Source organism: Elaeis guineensis, chromosome 14 (genome assembly GCF_000442705.2).
Source record: "Elaeis guineensis isolate ETL-2024a chromosome 14, EG11, whole genome shotgun sequence".
In the NCBI taxonomy this organism is placed as follows: Eukaryota; Viridiplantae; Streptophyta; class Magnoliopsida; order Arecales; family Arecaceae; genus Elaeis; species Elaeis guineensis.
Genome location: NC_026006.2, coordinates 66202816 through 66220958, shown reverse-complemented (window position 1 = coordinate 66220958; position 18143 = coordinate 66202816). Strand labels below are relative to the sequence as shown.

Below are 18143 nucleotides of genomic sequence, written 5' to 3'. Positions count from 1 at the left end.
CTGACCGAAGGAAATCAGTTGTTCAAGGTCAACCAAGCGTTGGGCGATGGTGAAGGCCTGGAGAAATACTATTACTTTTGTACTTGAATGATTAGACATCTTGCCCACCAAAATTGAATATGCTCTTGACGGGTGGGCCTATGACAAACTCTCAAATCATGTATGACAGCCTCATCTCAGCAAATTTTTGGGACAACATTTATCTATAGGTTAGGAGGTTTTTCTTTCTTTTCCCCGTTCTCCATGGCAGAGAAGAGGCCCCAAAAGGGTGGGCTTGGAGTCTGACATGGACACAAATCAAGAGACTTAAATAGCAGAGACCATAAAACACAGTCCTGCCGATGTGACTTTATTGATACAGCTGATAGCTACTCTTTCAAGGGTGACCAACATCCATATAGCAGTGATCAAAGTCACGCCACACACACATCTAGTCCTTTTATTTAGCATATTCTCACAACCTGGATCCCATGTGCTACCCATCAATGAGCTGCTCTCAACCAAGAAATTTCAATTGCTGCCTTACTAACACCGTACGCAAACGACTGCTTTGATGATGTCATCTGTCTGCTTCCTCGCCTCTTTGTTCTTGCACAGACTGTCGCACAAACTGTCCACGCACACGTGGCCGCTGCTCTGCAAGTCTCTTCCTGCTTTGGTAACGGACCTGAAAAACCAAAACCAGCAAAAAGTCCAATTGCATCAAAATCTTCCAACAACAAGGAAAATTAAAAGGGAATAATGAAGAAAATATGATGGAACACCAGAACATCAAACATAATCTTCGTGAGAAGAAGGTTTTCTCCCCAAATTTTACAGAACTAAAAATATTTGGTCATGTAGAGTGGCAGATGTACTACGTACAGACCGGTCTTGCTTGAAGAAAATGTTTATACTTCAGTAAAACTTTGGGAGATCTTGATATCTTCTGCATGTAAAAGCCTGGAAGGCCATGGTATTAGTTTACTGTTGTCTGTTAAAGACCAACCATGGTCTCTCTCGGGAAAATTAAGTTAGCTGTATTTGGCATGCATGCTTCACCACATTATTTTCATAACCATGCAATGTTTGTGCTTCTTGAATGAAACAATGAATATAGAAATGCAACTAAAAGCTGTCTACCTTCTTCCCAAAGTTCCTTGCTTTCTTTTTCTGCCTAAATTTCTTCAATGCAGCCTCTCTCTGTGCAAAACGGCTCTGATCCACTCCACTACCGCTCCTGCTTCCACTCCAATTGGCACCTCCAGCCCCGCTCTTGTCTGCAATACCATCAGCAATCTCCATATCCATTCCTACAGCATTGACAGCTGTACTACCATCTGCCCACTGCTCCCATGATTGCTGCCAGAAATGCTCCCTTTATGCTATAATTAGCAATATTACCTTCCATGGCCCAGCAAACATATTAGATGACCCGCACTGTGGGGCAGCTGCTGCCATATTCTTGAGAGACAAGTCATGATCTGGTGGGGCTGCAGTTGCTGCTGTTTCTGTATGCTGTGAGTAACATGATGATGATGATAGTGATGATGATGATGTTGTACTTCAACTTGACACTGGATCTCTCTTAGCTGTCCAGGTGATCCAGCTGCTGTAACATCATCAACTTTCTCTTGCATAACTTGCTGAGTGCCAGAGGATTGAAACTGCACAGGACGGAAGGCAGTGGCGGGTTGGATACACTTGACTGCTGATGTGGTTGCTGTTTTTTCCTTGACCGCTACTGGTTTAGAAAAGACATTCTTCGTGGTGGAGCCCATGTCATTGTTACTACTGACATTAGAACCCTGCTTCAGAGGAGCAGCATTGGAATTTGACATCATGTTGTATGTAGATTCCGTCTTCACTGCCTCTGAGCTGTTATAAAGTGGAGAACAGCTTCCTCCATATCCAGTAGGAGCTTGATTCGAAGTAACAGAAGTCCGGTACCTTCAACGAAAACAAAAATAGTCAGAACGCTATTCTTTCTGAAATATTGGTAGAAAAATTAATGTTCTCATATATTTTATTTTTCGCACCTCGAGAATGCTGACAGATCGGAACGTCTTAAAACATTGCGGCTATCATGAGTGGCAGTTCCACCCTCTCCTGTTGATCTTAGCCTCTTCAAACTCAACTCAAGGGACGGTAACTCCATAGAGCTATCAGCAGTTATATCTTTGCCTTTCGTGATCTGGGAGAAACCATTACGTGGCTCCATAAATCTGGTTACCGCATCATTGCTATTTGCAATTGTACCAATCAGATCAGCAGCTTGGGTGCTTGGTTCATCAAACACATTATTGCTATCAAGTCCCAATGCGCCCTCATTTTTCAGGCCGCTTTCAGGCAATCTGTCCACACTTGTGCCTGTTAACCTGGTAGAAACCTGCTCAGTTGGATATGTTTCACGCTGCGTATCTGGATTCCTAGCAACTCCTATCTCCAAGTCTTTGCCCATGAAATCATCTGTAATACAGATCGTAAATTAACCAAAATGCTAAAATCCTGAATACTTAGTTGAGATGAATATTAAGATATAGTTGTCATACCAGTAGGTTCTATTTGTCCTTCGCACTCTCCATTGGCATTCATGGACACCCAATCATGACAGAATGCTTCGGGCTTTGGGTGAATGACCTGTGCACAGGTACTATCAGGTGGATTGGCTAACTGATCTGATGGAGACACATGTTGGGGGCTGTCCACCTCCACCGCACGTTTTGTCCAGGAACTCTGCAAGTAATCAATATGTTTTTCAGCAGGTATGAGCATTTTAGGAAACTTATAATGAAACAAAGTTACCAAAATAAATCTTTGCCTTGATTAATTTGAATCATCAATATGGTTATGAATTAGATTTAGATGCATGTTGACAAATCTCTGATTTTCATCAGCAATGAGATCCCCGTGAGGTTTCTATAAATATCATAATCGATCTTGTTTATACTTGAAATATCTTTAAAAAAATGTCCATGTGTATAGTCAGGATTAGTCTCACATAATCTAGACCAAAGTATTATTTGACAATATAATGATCACATAATTACCTTAACTAATAATGACCATATAAGCTTCATTTCAGCCTACCTAGCTACTTATTCACCATCAATCTCTGACCCAAGTTCCTTGTAAACAATTTTACCACATGATCGTGACCGCATTACCAAACAACCTGACTTGCTGACAGCCATTTTTTCTGTTGTTATCGACTATCCTCTTACAGTTATAGAGTACATGCAAGATACAGGTATTGTAAGTACCCACATGAAGATGAGGTACCGGTGAAAAGTGACCAACTCTGAAATATTATATGTGAAAATGAAGAGAGAGATGACAACAATATACTGGTCGTCTGCTTGTGAGCCAGCTAGTTTTGAAAGGAAATTTTGAGGGACTACATAACCGTCCATGAATTTGTTCACAACTGAAAATCATAAAATCTGACACTGTCAAAAATATGTTTTGCAGGGGAGACACTCATTTTGAGGCCTCATAACTCGTTAATCCCTCCAAATCTGAAAAGTAACCAAACAGACATTTTCATCAAACTAATTTATCCTAAGTTTATTTTGTAAATGACTTTATAAAATCTAATGACCAAACTGCTGTTCTGAGGGTGATGATAAAGTAGATAATGTTGTAAGTCCTAAGGGTGCACCAACACAAGTGTTTTGCAAATGTGAGCATACTCAGATGAGTGATACAAGTATGAAGGAAGAAATCAGAGATGAGAAGAATGGAGGCCTACAAGTTCCAATAATAGAGGATCAAGTGATATGGACATGGATGAGATGGTGCGAGCATAGGCAAAAACTTGGGGAGGCCCTAGAAGGGTCTTCATTATGTGCTGGAAAACACACATGACATCAAAAGTATAATTTTCAAATTGTAGTTGTAGTGTCCTTGTTCTGCATTTGCGCTGGCCCTAGACTTATAATTGACCATGTAATAGTCTACAATTCCTAGCCCTAGCTAACAAGACCCGGGGTCGAATGATTTCCAATGGTTAACATTCCTCTCTTAAGGGCTTGCTCTCTAGAGCGATTCAGGGTTGAAACCCATATGGTGGCATATTACCACCTTCCCCACCGCGCCGCCCCCCTCCCCCCCCCCCCCCCCCCGCCCCAAAAAAAAAAATGAGAGGCTGGCCTAACCTTTATCCTATCTAGAGGTTTGTGTTCCTAGGATAAATAGAACTGTTGAGGTCAAGAATTGCGGAAGCGTCCCGAACCGCATGGTTTGGAGCATATCGAGCCATGCTGGCAACAGACCGGGACAGTCCGACATTCAAGATGAGAATCCCCTTCGCTAGTGGAGAGGGAGAAGGAAAGAGAGGAAAAGAGAGAGGGGGGAGGGAAGGAGAAGAAGAGGGAGAGGGAGAGAGGACCAGAGGAGGGCCTCTAGCCTCCTCCTGACCCTTTGACAACCTTCGAAAACAATCCGGTAGACTCCCTCTCCCTCTCCCTCCCTCCCTCTCTCTTCCTTTCTCACATTCTTCCTCTCCCACGCCCTTGTTAGGCCATGCTTTGCCAGCCTCTACCGACCTTCACCATCCCTCTCCCTCCCTCCCCTCCTCTCTCTCTTTTCCTCTCTCCTGTTCTTCCTCTCCCTTGCCTTCTCTGCTATGTTGGTTCAGGCCTAGAATGGAATGACATAGGGGCATACTGCACCTTACTGTTGGCCGACTAGTTCAGGCCTTAGTACCAGCATAGCAAATCTTGGTTGCAGTACAATAAATAAATCTGAAACCAAGAACTAAAAAGAAGAAATTGTTAGTCTACTTATCGAAGAGTTTCTTGGGGAAGGAAGGTGTGTGGGATCACCTCTCCTTCCTCTAAAAAACCTCCAAGGGAAAAGACTAGGAAACTATGCTATGCCTAAGATATATGAAACTAATATAGAAAGAATAGGAAAAAGAAACTAGCTAGCATTAAAAAGGAAAAGAGAACTTCCCTAGTATGCTGATCCCCTTGGCCAAGCCTTTGTAAGCATTGTCGAGCACTTTGCACCCTATAGAATCATTGAAAAAGTTTTAACTATGGCCACCTTGGTCAAGCAAGACCTAGTCTCTTTGCAAGTGTACACTGTGCTAGATAACCATGAGTTTCTTGTGTACTCTGTGATAGATAACTATGAGCTTCTTGCTGAGAATACTTGATGGTTCTGGTTGTAGGGGGTTGGGGTATTTATAGTGCCTCCTTGAGGACCCAAGTTTGTGCATATCCAATATGAGGACCAAAATCACGGAAAAATCAATTTAATTTGTGTGAAAGTTGTAAAAAGATGCACTTTAAGGACTTTGAGTTTGAGCGGAGCTTGAATCCCTATGGATAACAAAGATGGGGTTGCGATAGCTATTCTAATGGTGCTACTCAAAGAGGCCAACTATAAGAATAATCATGGTTCTAGAAGTTTTAATGATGTGATGGCAACATAATTACCATAAGAACAATATTTGATGGCTGGGATCCTGCTAACAATTTGAGTAGACTCTGGCCCAAGTCCTCCTAAAAAGAATATGAAGCAATGGATATGATGCAAGGAAGCAACATTTTTAAGACCCTCTTTTGGGGCAGTAAGGATTGCAATATTGTTGTTAATGACACTTGCCTTCTTGTTGGGTGTCAAAAGCCAAAGTGTTTATATTGACGTCTAATAGGCATAGCATTAAGTGAGAAGAATTGGGTAAGCCAGCTTTGCTTGCAAAATCCTTGATGATCACTTTTGCCTCTTACAATCTGGCTCCTTACTGACTCCAGCAGCATATTAGTTTGCAAAAAATTAAATGAAACTTTTTGCAAGAATTGATGGTATATCCTATCTACTATGGTCCTAATGTTGAAGAAACATTGATGTAACAAAACATAGGAGAGCTCAAAATCTGGCAACTTCCAGTGAGAATAGGAGCTTTGGATGCCCAACTGTTAGTACAGATCTAACGGCCACACCAATACTATCAATACCAAATCTGCTAGTCAGGACAATATACCATCAGTATCTCTTCTAATAGTCATGCCAATACTGTCTAATAAAAATCCAATACTGTCAGCTCAAAATCACAGGCCACTCCAAGTAATCATGTGTAGAAAACTTGAAGGCCAATTTAAGGATGCACGCACCCAAAATTTAGGCTAAAATGATGAAAACTAAAAAAAAACATTATAAAATTCATCTAGGCATGATGGGACAAAAGGGTCCTATTTCAATCGCCAGTTCTATAAGATTTGGTTACATTGCCTCCCAGTAAATGGTGGTGGATTGCTGTGCCATATGATATATTGATCTTCTTGCAGGATCCAACAGTTACATGAAGATGCATGATCACCACTTGACACCTTTTTCCGGCCACCAAAACATCCAAATTGCCTTACAAAACATGTTGTTATAGTTTCCACCTCTCTAGACAGGGGTATACCTAGTCTAATGTCTTGAAGATGGCTAGGAGAAGAATTGAAAGAGAAATTAGACTGATTTGGGAGCGGGTTTTCATATCTAAAAACTGGAAAGATAATTGCTGCAACGCTAACTTGGGAATTTTGTGGGAAGGGGGGTATTGCAAAACCCCTCCTTCCCTTAAAAGCCCAAAAAGAAAAGGAACAAAAAAGGCTAATGCATATTGTGCCAAAACTATATCAATAATGCAAGAAAATAAATCTAAATTATACTAAATTGAACTAAAAAAGAAAATAGGAAAAAAAAAAGAGAGCCTAAGATTTCCCTAAGACATGCAAAAACCCAGGCTAGGTCCCTTTTTTGAGCACCCATGAGGTCCTCCACACCCTCCAAGACGGTTGAAAAAACTTTAATTATGACTTCCCTCAATGTAGAGAAGCCTTAGTCTCTCAAAGCATGCTCTTGCAATCTCCTTAGCAATTGTTTTTGTGGAGATCCCAGGATCAATATCAGCACTAAGGACTAGGGAGTCTATATAGTGCCTTCAGGAAGGCCTAGCCTTTGTGTATCCAACAAGGTTCACTGGACGGAGGTGGTGTATCCATGATGCATGCCCTAATTTTCCTCTAGAACAATGAAGATGGATGGGGTAATCAAGGCTCTCTCTCTCTCCCTCTCTCCATTTATTTGACATCTTCAACATCTCACTCCACGACATCCACTCCATATGGATAAGTTCCTCTTCCTCCTTGTCCGCTTGACACTTGCCTCCTTCAACATCCTACATCCTTGGAGACTCATGGTTCTACTAGCCTGCACCCTCGACCACTCCCAAGGCTGTCCATTCTACTAGCTACAACTCCATCAACCTAGGCCCTCCATCCCAATGGCCATCTCCCTCCAACCCCGACCCCTTCTCCATCTACACTGCCCTCGACTGCCTTTGCCATCGAGGCCCTCAATGGTCACCCACCAAGGCCCTGTTTGATTCCCTTCCCTTGACCTAGGCATTTGCCATGAATGCCTCAGCATTGTTGCTATGTGCCACCATCATCATGGCCCTTAAAGGTAATCGAGCTTAGTCAAGTCGAGCCATCTGGGTCTCCATGATAAGATCAGGTTGGGGCTCAAGCCTCATACAAGAAAAAGATTTCAGGTCTGGGCCTACCCGAAGCCCACAAATTTTCATACTGGGCTCGGGCTTGAGGAAACCTACCCTGGTCCAGTTCTAACCCTTATGATGTTAAGTATCATGTCATTCGGAGGTATCCAACATCAATTATTATGTTGTTAGAAGGTATGTGATAGCAATTATTATGCCGTCCGAAGGAGATCAGCCAATAGAGATGCACCATTAGTAGGCTCCCTATTTCTTGAAGCTTGAAGCATTCGATGGTGCAACTTGAATCATTGGTTGACTTCTAATAGTGTGAATTTTACTTTCAAATGACCTTAAGTGGGGCTTCTTCCAGCTTCCCCTATAAAATCAAATATACCATGAGTGCAATGCGTAACATAGTGAGATTGGGCCTTTATCCTGAAGTGCTGGATCCTAGGGCATCATCATAATAGACACTTGGTCTTTCTATGAGATGTCACAAGCCAAGATGCCTACATGCGCATATGCATATTTTTAAGTGGAACCAAACACACTAATATTCATTTGGTGAAAATCGCTCTTAAGACAATACATAAACCCTTGGTAATTAACAATTTTCTTAACTACTTAACCAGGAGCGATATTAAAATCACTACTTTAGCTTTAAACAAAAAAATATACAATAAAAATAGAATTATATTTCCAATGGAACTCAAATTTCTCTTTTTCTTACTAGGCTCTATACTTCAACTCCAGAAGATCTCAACGACTGGTAAAGCCAAAACTATTATTGCTAATTTTAGATAACATATCATTATCATAATAAATCAAACTACAATCTATTGTATGAGTAGTAAAACCTATTTAACTCCTATAAAGTCTTCAATTCTTGGTAAGAATCCCTGTTGTCGGTGGTCACCCTATCCAAAGGGTGATCATGAAATCTCTTCTAACACATGATATGAACTTTTGGTTCTATTCTTTAAGTTCAATTCTGAATAATGTACTGCTACTATTCATAGCATATCATCTTGATACACTGATACAAATCGAAGATGCTTGAAGTAGGTTGATATGCATGTCCCTCAAGAGATGCAAGGTGTTTAATGTTTTGACACCTTTCCATACGATACTTTGATGTGATGAAATAGCACATTCTAATCTTTTCTATTTGTACAAATCATTTTATTCATGCACATCATGGCTGTCCACCATTTGATGGATGATAACAACAAATATTGGAAGAAGAAGAATGAATGGGCAAGTCATGATGTTGGAAATAAATCCATCAAATGTTGGACAGCTGTGACAAATCATATGGGCAAGTCGTTTCTCCAACATCAAACAACAAATATGCACCAAAGATACATAACGGATGTAATCTACTATTATCACATTACCAATTACTATATGGACAAAAAGTTTGGGAAGTTCATAGTTACTCCTTAAAGAGGCACAGAATATACATCTATAATCTGCTTCTTATGTGTAAACTGATCTGAGGCAGTATATAGGTCAATATAACACTACTACTATCTGCATTAAATTAGGTCAAAATGATTGTCATTTAGTGCTGTCTGTCATTTACATGTAAGCTGCCTGGTTGATTATCATAATAATCGATTATGACAAGCACAAACTTGATACTAGTGATTTGGAAGTGAACTGTAGGTCAAATTAGCACACTAACAATAGATGTAGAAGCATGCACATATAAGTCAATGGTCAAGGGACTTGCTCCATTAATTTGTGAACATCTCAACAGCCAACTAGTCTATAACCCATCTTAGTTTACATTACAGTTGTAATACTAAAAGTAGGATGCCATCAGGTATCCTACTTCATTTGATGTATGAGAAATGTAAAATGCGCATTGAAGGAAGCAGTGTTGCTGAAAATGTAGGACTTTGAGAGAAACTTACATATCATATAAAAACAACACAACAGGGAAGTAGTAGTCTCAGATATGTGTGCATTAGACAATAATGAGATCAGATTTCAAACTACAGGTGAATTTTTAGAAATCAAGAGAAAGCTATGAAACATAAAGTTAGTAAATAATCTCTTGTTGATATACTAAAGCTAGATAAGGGACAAGTCCAACAAAGGTCACCTTGATTAAATTGGATGATTCATAAATAATACTCATACTTACAAAAAAATAAAAATTGGAAACATGACCAATGAATAAAGGCAAGAGGAATTGTAAGTGGTGTACCTGAGTTCCACTACCATTATCACTTCCATCCCTAATATTCAAGCCAATGCTCCCATTGTCATCATCATCATTGCTTCCACTATAATTGTCAGATTCATCAACACTCTTTGACTTCGCAGATTTTTGGGTTTGGATGCCACTTTCACTACCACTACCACTAGACTGAGATATAGCAACAAAGTAATGCAGTTAGAAGAGGAAACTAAAAACAAATAATCAAAAACAAAAAGATAAAAGAGACTTAGAAAAAGAAGAAAACCAATAACAGAAAGATTTGATGGATGAAAAATATGACCATATCCTGATTTAATCAATAGCATTTCCTGAAGACACTACTAAGAAACATGAATCCCCATAGTCTATGCAATAGAACAGAAGACAATAAAACAAAGAATCTGAATGGTACATGATAAAAACTTACACTGTGATATCTCCTCCAGACATGCTGCCAAAGGTTTTTTAGCTCATTCTTCCGAATAGGCTTCACTAAAAAGTCAACTGCACCTTTTGATAAACATTTAAAGACTGTACCCATAGAATCATTTGATGACATCACTGCAGCAAAGCTCATCAGGTGTAGCAGCTAAATGTACCCAAGTTAAATAATTTGAAAGAGCAATAGTCTGAGATATCATAATCTCATTTGAAAGAAACATAATTTAATGCAGTCAAGTAACGGAGGATGAGTACTCACTAATAACAGGAATATTCTTGCGAGTTTTATGGCTCATGATCTTGCTTAGAAGACCAATGCCAGATAACCAAGGCATGACGACCTCGGTCAAGACAAGGTCAATATGATTTGTAAGATCTTCTAAGATTTTCCATGCTTGTAGGCCATTTGAAACAGCAGTAACTGCCCAAGGGTGAAGAACAGTTAGGAGTGAATGTAATTATATAGAAGACATGATACAAGAAATCTACATCAGATAGTTTCTAGTTTAGTAATTATTGAAGTTCAAATATTCTACAAGCCAAAACTCTTGAAATTCATATTATTGAAGATCATGTAGTAATTGAACTGATACAACATATGATAATGATTTAGTTGTTTGAATGTTTTCTTGAAAGTTGAAACACTCACGCAATGATTATGTCTTTGAACTTTTTTTTTTTTTGAAAATAAGCAGGAGCCCCACCCAGGGAATATCACCTGTTATATAATTAACAGGGGTGCGCTGCCCACTATACATTACTTGGGGTGAGATCATGAGGAAACACTTATTAGAACTCGAACCCAAGACCCTACCTTTATAAGCAGAAGGGTATGATTCCCAACCTTCCTAGATACTTGGAGATTCATTAGTGAAGTTGCCATTGATAGTGACTGTCAACCGGATCACAAAATCGGGCATTAAATTGGTTTGGTTACACTATTATATAATAGTACTATTTTATTTGCTAGCATGAAAGAGGATCATCTTGTACCTTCATAGCTCTGAAACTATGCCAAAAAGTTCAGCTGAGATCAAGGTTCGCCGTCTTGATACTAAATCTAGTACTAGTACCATCCTATTATAGTGTTGGTATGCAGTATGATGCAAATAGTGAGGCTTACCAAGTGTCAATATGGTACGAGACTGCGTACCAGTTTGGTACCGGTATGGTTCAGTATGCCTGGTACACAAACCTTGGCCAAAATATATTAGGCCATTTTTGAGGACCATCTGAATCTTCAATATTGTACATTTGAATCATTCTACTCATATGATGGATATTAATTTTACTTGATATGAAGTATATAGAAATAATAATTAATTGAATCTCCTTACACCATGCCATGTCACATTCCCAATTGTTTCTCACTATGGGGAAGTTCCTTAATATATTAATGAATAAGGATAGTAGCCCTAACAGGCATATATACAAACAATAATAGTCTTAAACAAACAATCATGGTACAGGAAAAAAAATGTTAAAAAGAAATCCTGATCAGGCTCCTCTACTGTTTAAATCAGATAGAAAGGTATCCAAACAATTACAGACACAGAACTTATATATGATGGATTCTGATGCTGGGAGTGTAACATCTTAAGTGAGATACTAAGATACTCGAATGTGTATTGATGACACATGAAGCATGACTTGAGCTTCTGCTTAACGAGGGATAAACCTTAATGAAGATTCCATCTGCAGAATAACTGGAAGCTGATAGAAGAAATCACTGTTTCTGCATATCTGAAATGCTACAGATCAGATTCCTATTCAAAAGCACAGCATTGTTCCTTTCATCAGTTCATTTGTTTATACCTATAAGAAGTTTGTTAGTAATGATGATGATAACAGAGTTGACATAAGACCTTTAGATCAAGGAAGTTGGCCAGTCAATGATCTCTGTATTAGAAAGGGAAAAGGAACAAGAGATCCCAAAATAAATCTTGAAACTTCAAGAGCAACAATATTGAGCTACGAACCTTCACTCTAATAGATTAGGACAGCATGCAAATAATAAAGCCATCTCAAACTAGCAAAAAATCTGTCAGCGAGAGGTCGCTTGTACACACTGCGCATGGTAACAAGAATCTTGTCTATGAAATGCTTGGTTAGTTGAATGTAAGAAATTGATAGTGCAGTGCTTGTGACACCCATGACCAAGAGAAGATAACGAAGCCAATTGAATATGGCAACAACAAAAGCCATCACTTGATAAAGCTTAAGTAGTTTTTTTATTTTTATTTCTTGGGGTAAGGTGGGGAATTTGGAGGAATCCATTAGGGAGAGCACCAATGGACGTAAGTGATTAAAGACTTGGGTTGCTGCCTAGCATTCCATGTCCATTCATATGTGAATAGGATCCATGAGAGAAAAATTAGTATGCTTAACGAATTGAGTTTTATTGCACAATTGGCATAAACTTCCCTCGATTTATTTCTCATGTTTGTTAGAATTTGTAAACCCAATGAGTGTTTGCACCAATATGGTATTGGCAGAATGTGCACATTAACATGAATTACAGGCAAGATGTTTGAAATGCTAGTTTGTATATTTCATTATTTGGAAATGAAGTCCTTATCATATTTTCTTCTTTTACATCACCTTGATCTGTTTCTCTACAAGATCTTAGCAAATTTTTTAAAACCAAACTAATTTACAAAAACCTCGAAATGAATCCCCTAATTGACAATACAACAATCAATTTCAGAGCAACTAGATTTTTGGCACTTTTTTCTATACCCACAAATTGATAAACACAATTAAAAGAATTTAACAATCGGCATGTTATTAGATTTGATCATGGCATTGTTAGCATCCCATTGTCAACTAGATGTGTGACAAATTCACCAAAAGATCAAGGAATGTCAGCTTCTCACCACCATATTATTCTTCTCCTGGATGAGAAAAGGCCAGCAATTGCAATTAAATTCAGCAAAACATTTGATTGCAAGAAGAAAAGAACCCATTTTAATAAACTCAAAAACATATTAAAAGAATAATTATAATTAGTATGTATAGAAAAGCAAAACAAACAAGTCAAATAAATAACTCACCAAAAAAGCCTTATTTCGAGTAAGAATCTTATCTTGAGTAGATATCACAACTAAAACAAAGCTCTACCCATGGATTAAAAACAACTTAACCTCTGTAGAAAACATCTAGCATCTCCCAACATTGTTTTATGTTATTTTCTTTCCCTAAGCATGACGTTGACTAGAGTTCATCAAGGCCAAATGGTAAATTATTTCGTGATAGGATTTTGACGGACATCCACCAAAGTTGTGTGATGTGGGATGAACTCCCACTATCTAGGACCATGTTTTTTATATTGGCAAGATATAGGCAAAGGAGTTGAAACAGCAAAAGCAGCTAAAAGTGCATGGAAGGGCCAATGTGTGGACCAACAACAGATCCACTCAAATGTCCGCTTGATGGAGCTTAAAGCCAGAGGTCTGATCTTATGCTAGAAAAAACAACCATGGAACTATCACCCACCACCATCTTGACATTGGAACATTTATTCATAAAATTCATGGAACATTGTAGTCATGCACCCTAGAAAACCACTTTCATGAGCACTTGAAGCATATACTAGGGATGGTAGCTATACATCAGCATTGAGATCATTAATTCGGACCATGGCTAAACAAGACATTAAAGACGGCAACTATTTTTGGATTTTTACACTTCAACTGAGTGTCCCACCTAAGGTTTCATGAACAAGGCATTTCGAGTCATATTAAACTGAATCAGCCAGGAATCGGGATGGTATGGCTACTCAAAATGAAGCAGCAATAGACCCAGCTTAAATCAGAAATTAATTAGTATTGTCCTGTTTCAGATCATTCTAACCCGATTCTGCATGGTTTCAGATGGTTCTGATCTTGTTCACCCAGACTAATCCAAGCCCTTTTACAAAACGCCGACCCCTTGTGTTCGATCTCTCTCTCTCTCTGTCTCCCCCCTCCCTCCCTCCCTCCTCTTTGAAACCCTTGCTATCATCTTCTCTCACGTGCGCGCACCCCGGACCTCACCTTCCTAATTCCCTGCTCGTCTTCTATTGCTGATGCCATTGGGGACTTCATCAACAGCTCCGGCTGATCAACAACCACTCTAGTCAAGCTCTACACCCCGATTGATGATTGCTGGCCCCACTTGACAAACTCTAGCCTCTGATCAATGACCTCCGGTTCCAGTCAACAACCCTTGGCCTCAATGATCTCTCACCCCCAATCCACCTCCCCTTCTTTGGTAGGTCCCTAGTACGCTCAACAAGGCAGCTTATATACACCTCATTCCATGTATTTATTGCCAGCTCTTGGTTTGTCATTATTACACAAGCCTTTATTAATGAATAATAACTGCAGGAGTGATATTTACTGGCAGTGCAATATTTAATCAAGTATCATTTGATTCCTTATTACCCATTAATTACAGGATTTGGTGAACTTTCCTCTGACACACGCTATATACAGTAGCATAAATGAGGATAATAAAAGAAAAAGGATGTAAAAACTACACATGTATATGATATAGTACTTCCAACATCTACACAAGCAGAGTTCTGTATAAAATAAGATGTTTCAAATATTGGAAATCTTGTTTCTTTTTTAACATATGGTAATATATTCACGTAACAATATATTTCATCAACAACAATACCATGGTGAGCAATAGGACAACCAAATATCTCAATAGCCACTTGCAACTCTAATTAATCTTCCTTCACTAAGGCTACTTTAAAGACATTTCCGATCTTCAAGACAAAAATTACTACTTACAACATGTATGTAAGCATGTCAGCAAAAACAACAGAAATTAACAATAAAATACAAAGAAACAGAACGAAAGATGACATCTTATGCGCAACTACACCAAGAAAACAAAATATATAAAGCATCCAACAACAGTTAGTCCTTTTTTTTGGTCACACGGTTGGTCCTTTTAAAACAGAAATAAGCTGAGCAGCTTGAGCTCTGCTCAGGCAAGAAAAGCACAAATCATGCTTGGTTTGAAGCTAGACAAACCAAACTTGAACTAAAAAGCCAAGCTCAAAATTAATTTCGAGCCGAGCCCAAAAAATTGACAGCTCGATCAAACTCAGCTTGATGAGGCTCAAATATACTTAAATTATTTATATTGTATATTTCATATATAATGAATCATTAGATTAAAGTTTTACTTGATGTATTCTTTTATTATTTGGATCAATTACATAACAATTTAGACACGCAACAAAGCTTGAATCAAGAATCAAGATTTCATTTAAGCTGGAGCCAAGCTTGATCTAAACACATGATGATTTCAGCTTGATTAAGGATGATCAACCTGATCAAGAAGGCTCATGTTCAGCTTGATTTGAAGTTAAGCTTGTATTGAGCTTGAAATAATGGTAAACAAATCAATTTTGATCCTGGAATTCCAACTCAAAATTAATCTCAAACCAATCTTGATCCAGCTTGACTCGATCACACTCCTATGTATATAGCAAAACAGAACAATAGTTAATGCTTCACAACAAGGTCAACGGTTCAGCATTTAAGTAGATGTATCATTTGAAAGGAAAATAAAATCCTATGCAGATTTTCCATATAGTGACAACAAAAATAAAAGTTAAGATATTACCTTCATAGCTACAGTTACGGAGCAATGCACTGACCACCTGGCGGGTGGAATCATCATTCTCTACAAGCAGGACCTTCAGTGTTCTAACAGTAAGAAACCTCTCCCATTGAATAATTGGTCCTGGCTGCTGCTGCTGCTGCTGCTGCTGCAGTTTCTGTGGACCAGGCTGATGTGTCAGGGGGACAGCCATATCACCTTCTTGGTTGTTATTCAAATCTTCCGTCACCTCATTAATCCTTGACTCATCTTCTTCTGAGAGCCCCTGGCTCTCCCCCACAATGTCATCCCTAACTTCCTTGTGCTCATCGCAGATTTGATAGTTTAGTTCCGCCGGCCCTTTGTTCTCAGCCCCATGAGGGCTTGCTTCATCAACACTTCCCATCAACCAGACTCAAAATGATCAATAATGGTGTTGGAATGGAGCAGTGAAAAACGCTTGCATGTCCAACAAGAGAACGCACACATTCTGTTGGCTTCAAGGACACCACCTCTTGACTAACCACTCCGACCTACGAACTAGATCACACAAGCAAAGAGCTGCGTCAAATGTCAACACAAGATTGGAGAAAGAACCTTCTCTGATGAACCTAATGCCCTAGAAATAACTATTTCTTAGATTTAACAGACACACAGCAGCCATTACCCAGCTAAATCTCTAACTCACCTACAAAACCTAAAGATTCCACCAGCAAAAGCAGGTTGTTCGAAGGAAAAAACGTCACAGATGCATGTAACGCCCAATAAATCACTCTTCCCTAGCGTTCAAAAAACAGGGCGTTGATGTAAGATTAGGACCCTAGTCCGCCTCCAAGCCACATACATCCATCGATTAAAAAGGAAAATGAAAGCGCAAAATAGTCAGAAACCCAAGAATCACGGAGACAAGATATCCAAATAAACAAGGGTTTGAGTAAAAAAAGAAAAAAAAGAAACGCAAAGACCACAATAATTCGAAATCGGTTCAAGAACACAAAAATCTCCGTCTCCTCAAACAAATCTAGATAGGAAAAACAAGATTCGTATACCTTCTTGCCCGTCTTCTGCGAGGGGAGGAGAGCAAGAACCCGGCGAAGATCCAAGGAGCTGCAACCTCCACTCGAGATCAAGAAGAAGAAGGAAAAGATTTGGATAACACAGCAAGAACTATCTCGAATCCTAGGGGAGGAGTCCTAAGTCCTACCGGTGCAGGGGGGCATCAACTGACAGGAGCACCATGACCTGCGAGTCCTATAAAGTTATCCCGGGCTTTGGAGGAGGGGTTGTGGGTGGGTGAGCAGAGATATTCGGGGGCGGTCCGAGGCGGCTGTGGTGACGTGGAGCAAATGGCGGTGGACAGCGCCCCGGTGGGTGCGACGTGGAACGAGACTCGTCCGACGTGGCCATCCCCGCTGGGCAAAATCAAAAGCCGGAAGCTAACGTTCCAGTTCCGCATCGCGGAGGATCCTCCAGATCGTTGGCGACCACGTGGCGCCACTTGCCGTGCGCGACGTCGCAACTTGTCCAAACGATAAATGAAAGAAACGGCGCCGGTGCGGTTGGTCAGGATTCTGCCAATCCCCAGCCCTACCATGATCGAGAGCGTCGTTTTCTCCTGGTCACTCCCCGGGCCCACGCGCCCAAGCAAAATATCTTAACGGGCGCTTGACGGTGTTTATGGAGTAAAAGGAAATGGCAGGAATAACCTCGTCTAAGGGAATTGGCATAGTTTTTTAATTATTTTTTTCGTATCGTACAGGTACGATAAAATAAATATTCGTGGCGATAGGAGAGGGAAGAACGTTCTAGAGGCCGGAACGTTCTGGAGGCTTAAGGCTTTACAATAATTCGCCAACTGCCGTACCCATCCTAAGCTATACAATAATTATGAAGGCCAAGGATGATGCCATCTTCCTGGTTACGTGAGGCTTGTTTATTGGACGGTCGGTTTAGTGCTCCAAAAAGCTACATCGACCGGGTGCTTCGGGGGACGAGAACAAAAATGGGCGCAATTGGGTTTGGATTTTGGTCATCCAATCTCGAATTAACTTGGCTCGACACGGTCACAGAATGGGCTGAACCATGAGCATTTCCTATTATGGAATTACCAGTCTTTTTTGGATGGATTATAGAGTTACCATAATAGCAATTCTCGACGACATCATCAATTGCAAGCTACGTCTAAGGCCTTCCAATAGACAAGAGCGCACTTGGTCATAATATTAATGTTATCCATCACCTCATCCGTGCATAGCATTTGATCAAAGTTCTAAAGCTTTGCATTGCAAACAAAACAACCAAACTCGGATTGGAGGAAACTACCTGGTGGGGCTATGGAATAAGAGGTTAGGGAATATATAGAATTCAATTCAAGGCATGCTACAGAAGGTACTTCCTTTAGAATAAAATTCATGC

At 39.7% G+C, this 18143-nt stretch overlaps 1 protein-coding gene across 1 annotated transcript; it reads right to left on the bottom strand.

Annotated features, from left to right (window-relative positions):
- Positions 1 to 303: 303 nt before the first annotated feature.
- LOC105057033 (two-component response regulator-like PRR37) lies at positions 304 to 17037 on the bottom strand. Its single transcript, XM_010939471.4, is given in 13 exon segments — positions 304 to 667; positions 1123 to 1319; positions 1322 to 1357; positions 1360 to 1389; positions 1392 to 1470; positions 1473 to 1929; positions 2019 to 2448; positions 2532 to 2715; positions 9693 to 9854; positions 10114 to 10247; positions 10387 to 10548; positions 15753 to 16268; positions 16778 to 17037. Coding segments are annotated over 12 exon segments (2361 nt in total). The 5' UTR covers positions 16135 to 16268; positions 16778 to 17037; the 3' UTR covers positions 304 to 559.
- Positions 17038 to 18143: the final 1106 nt, after the last annotated feature.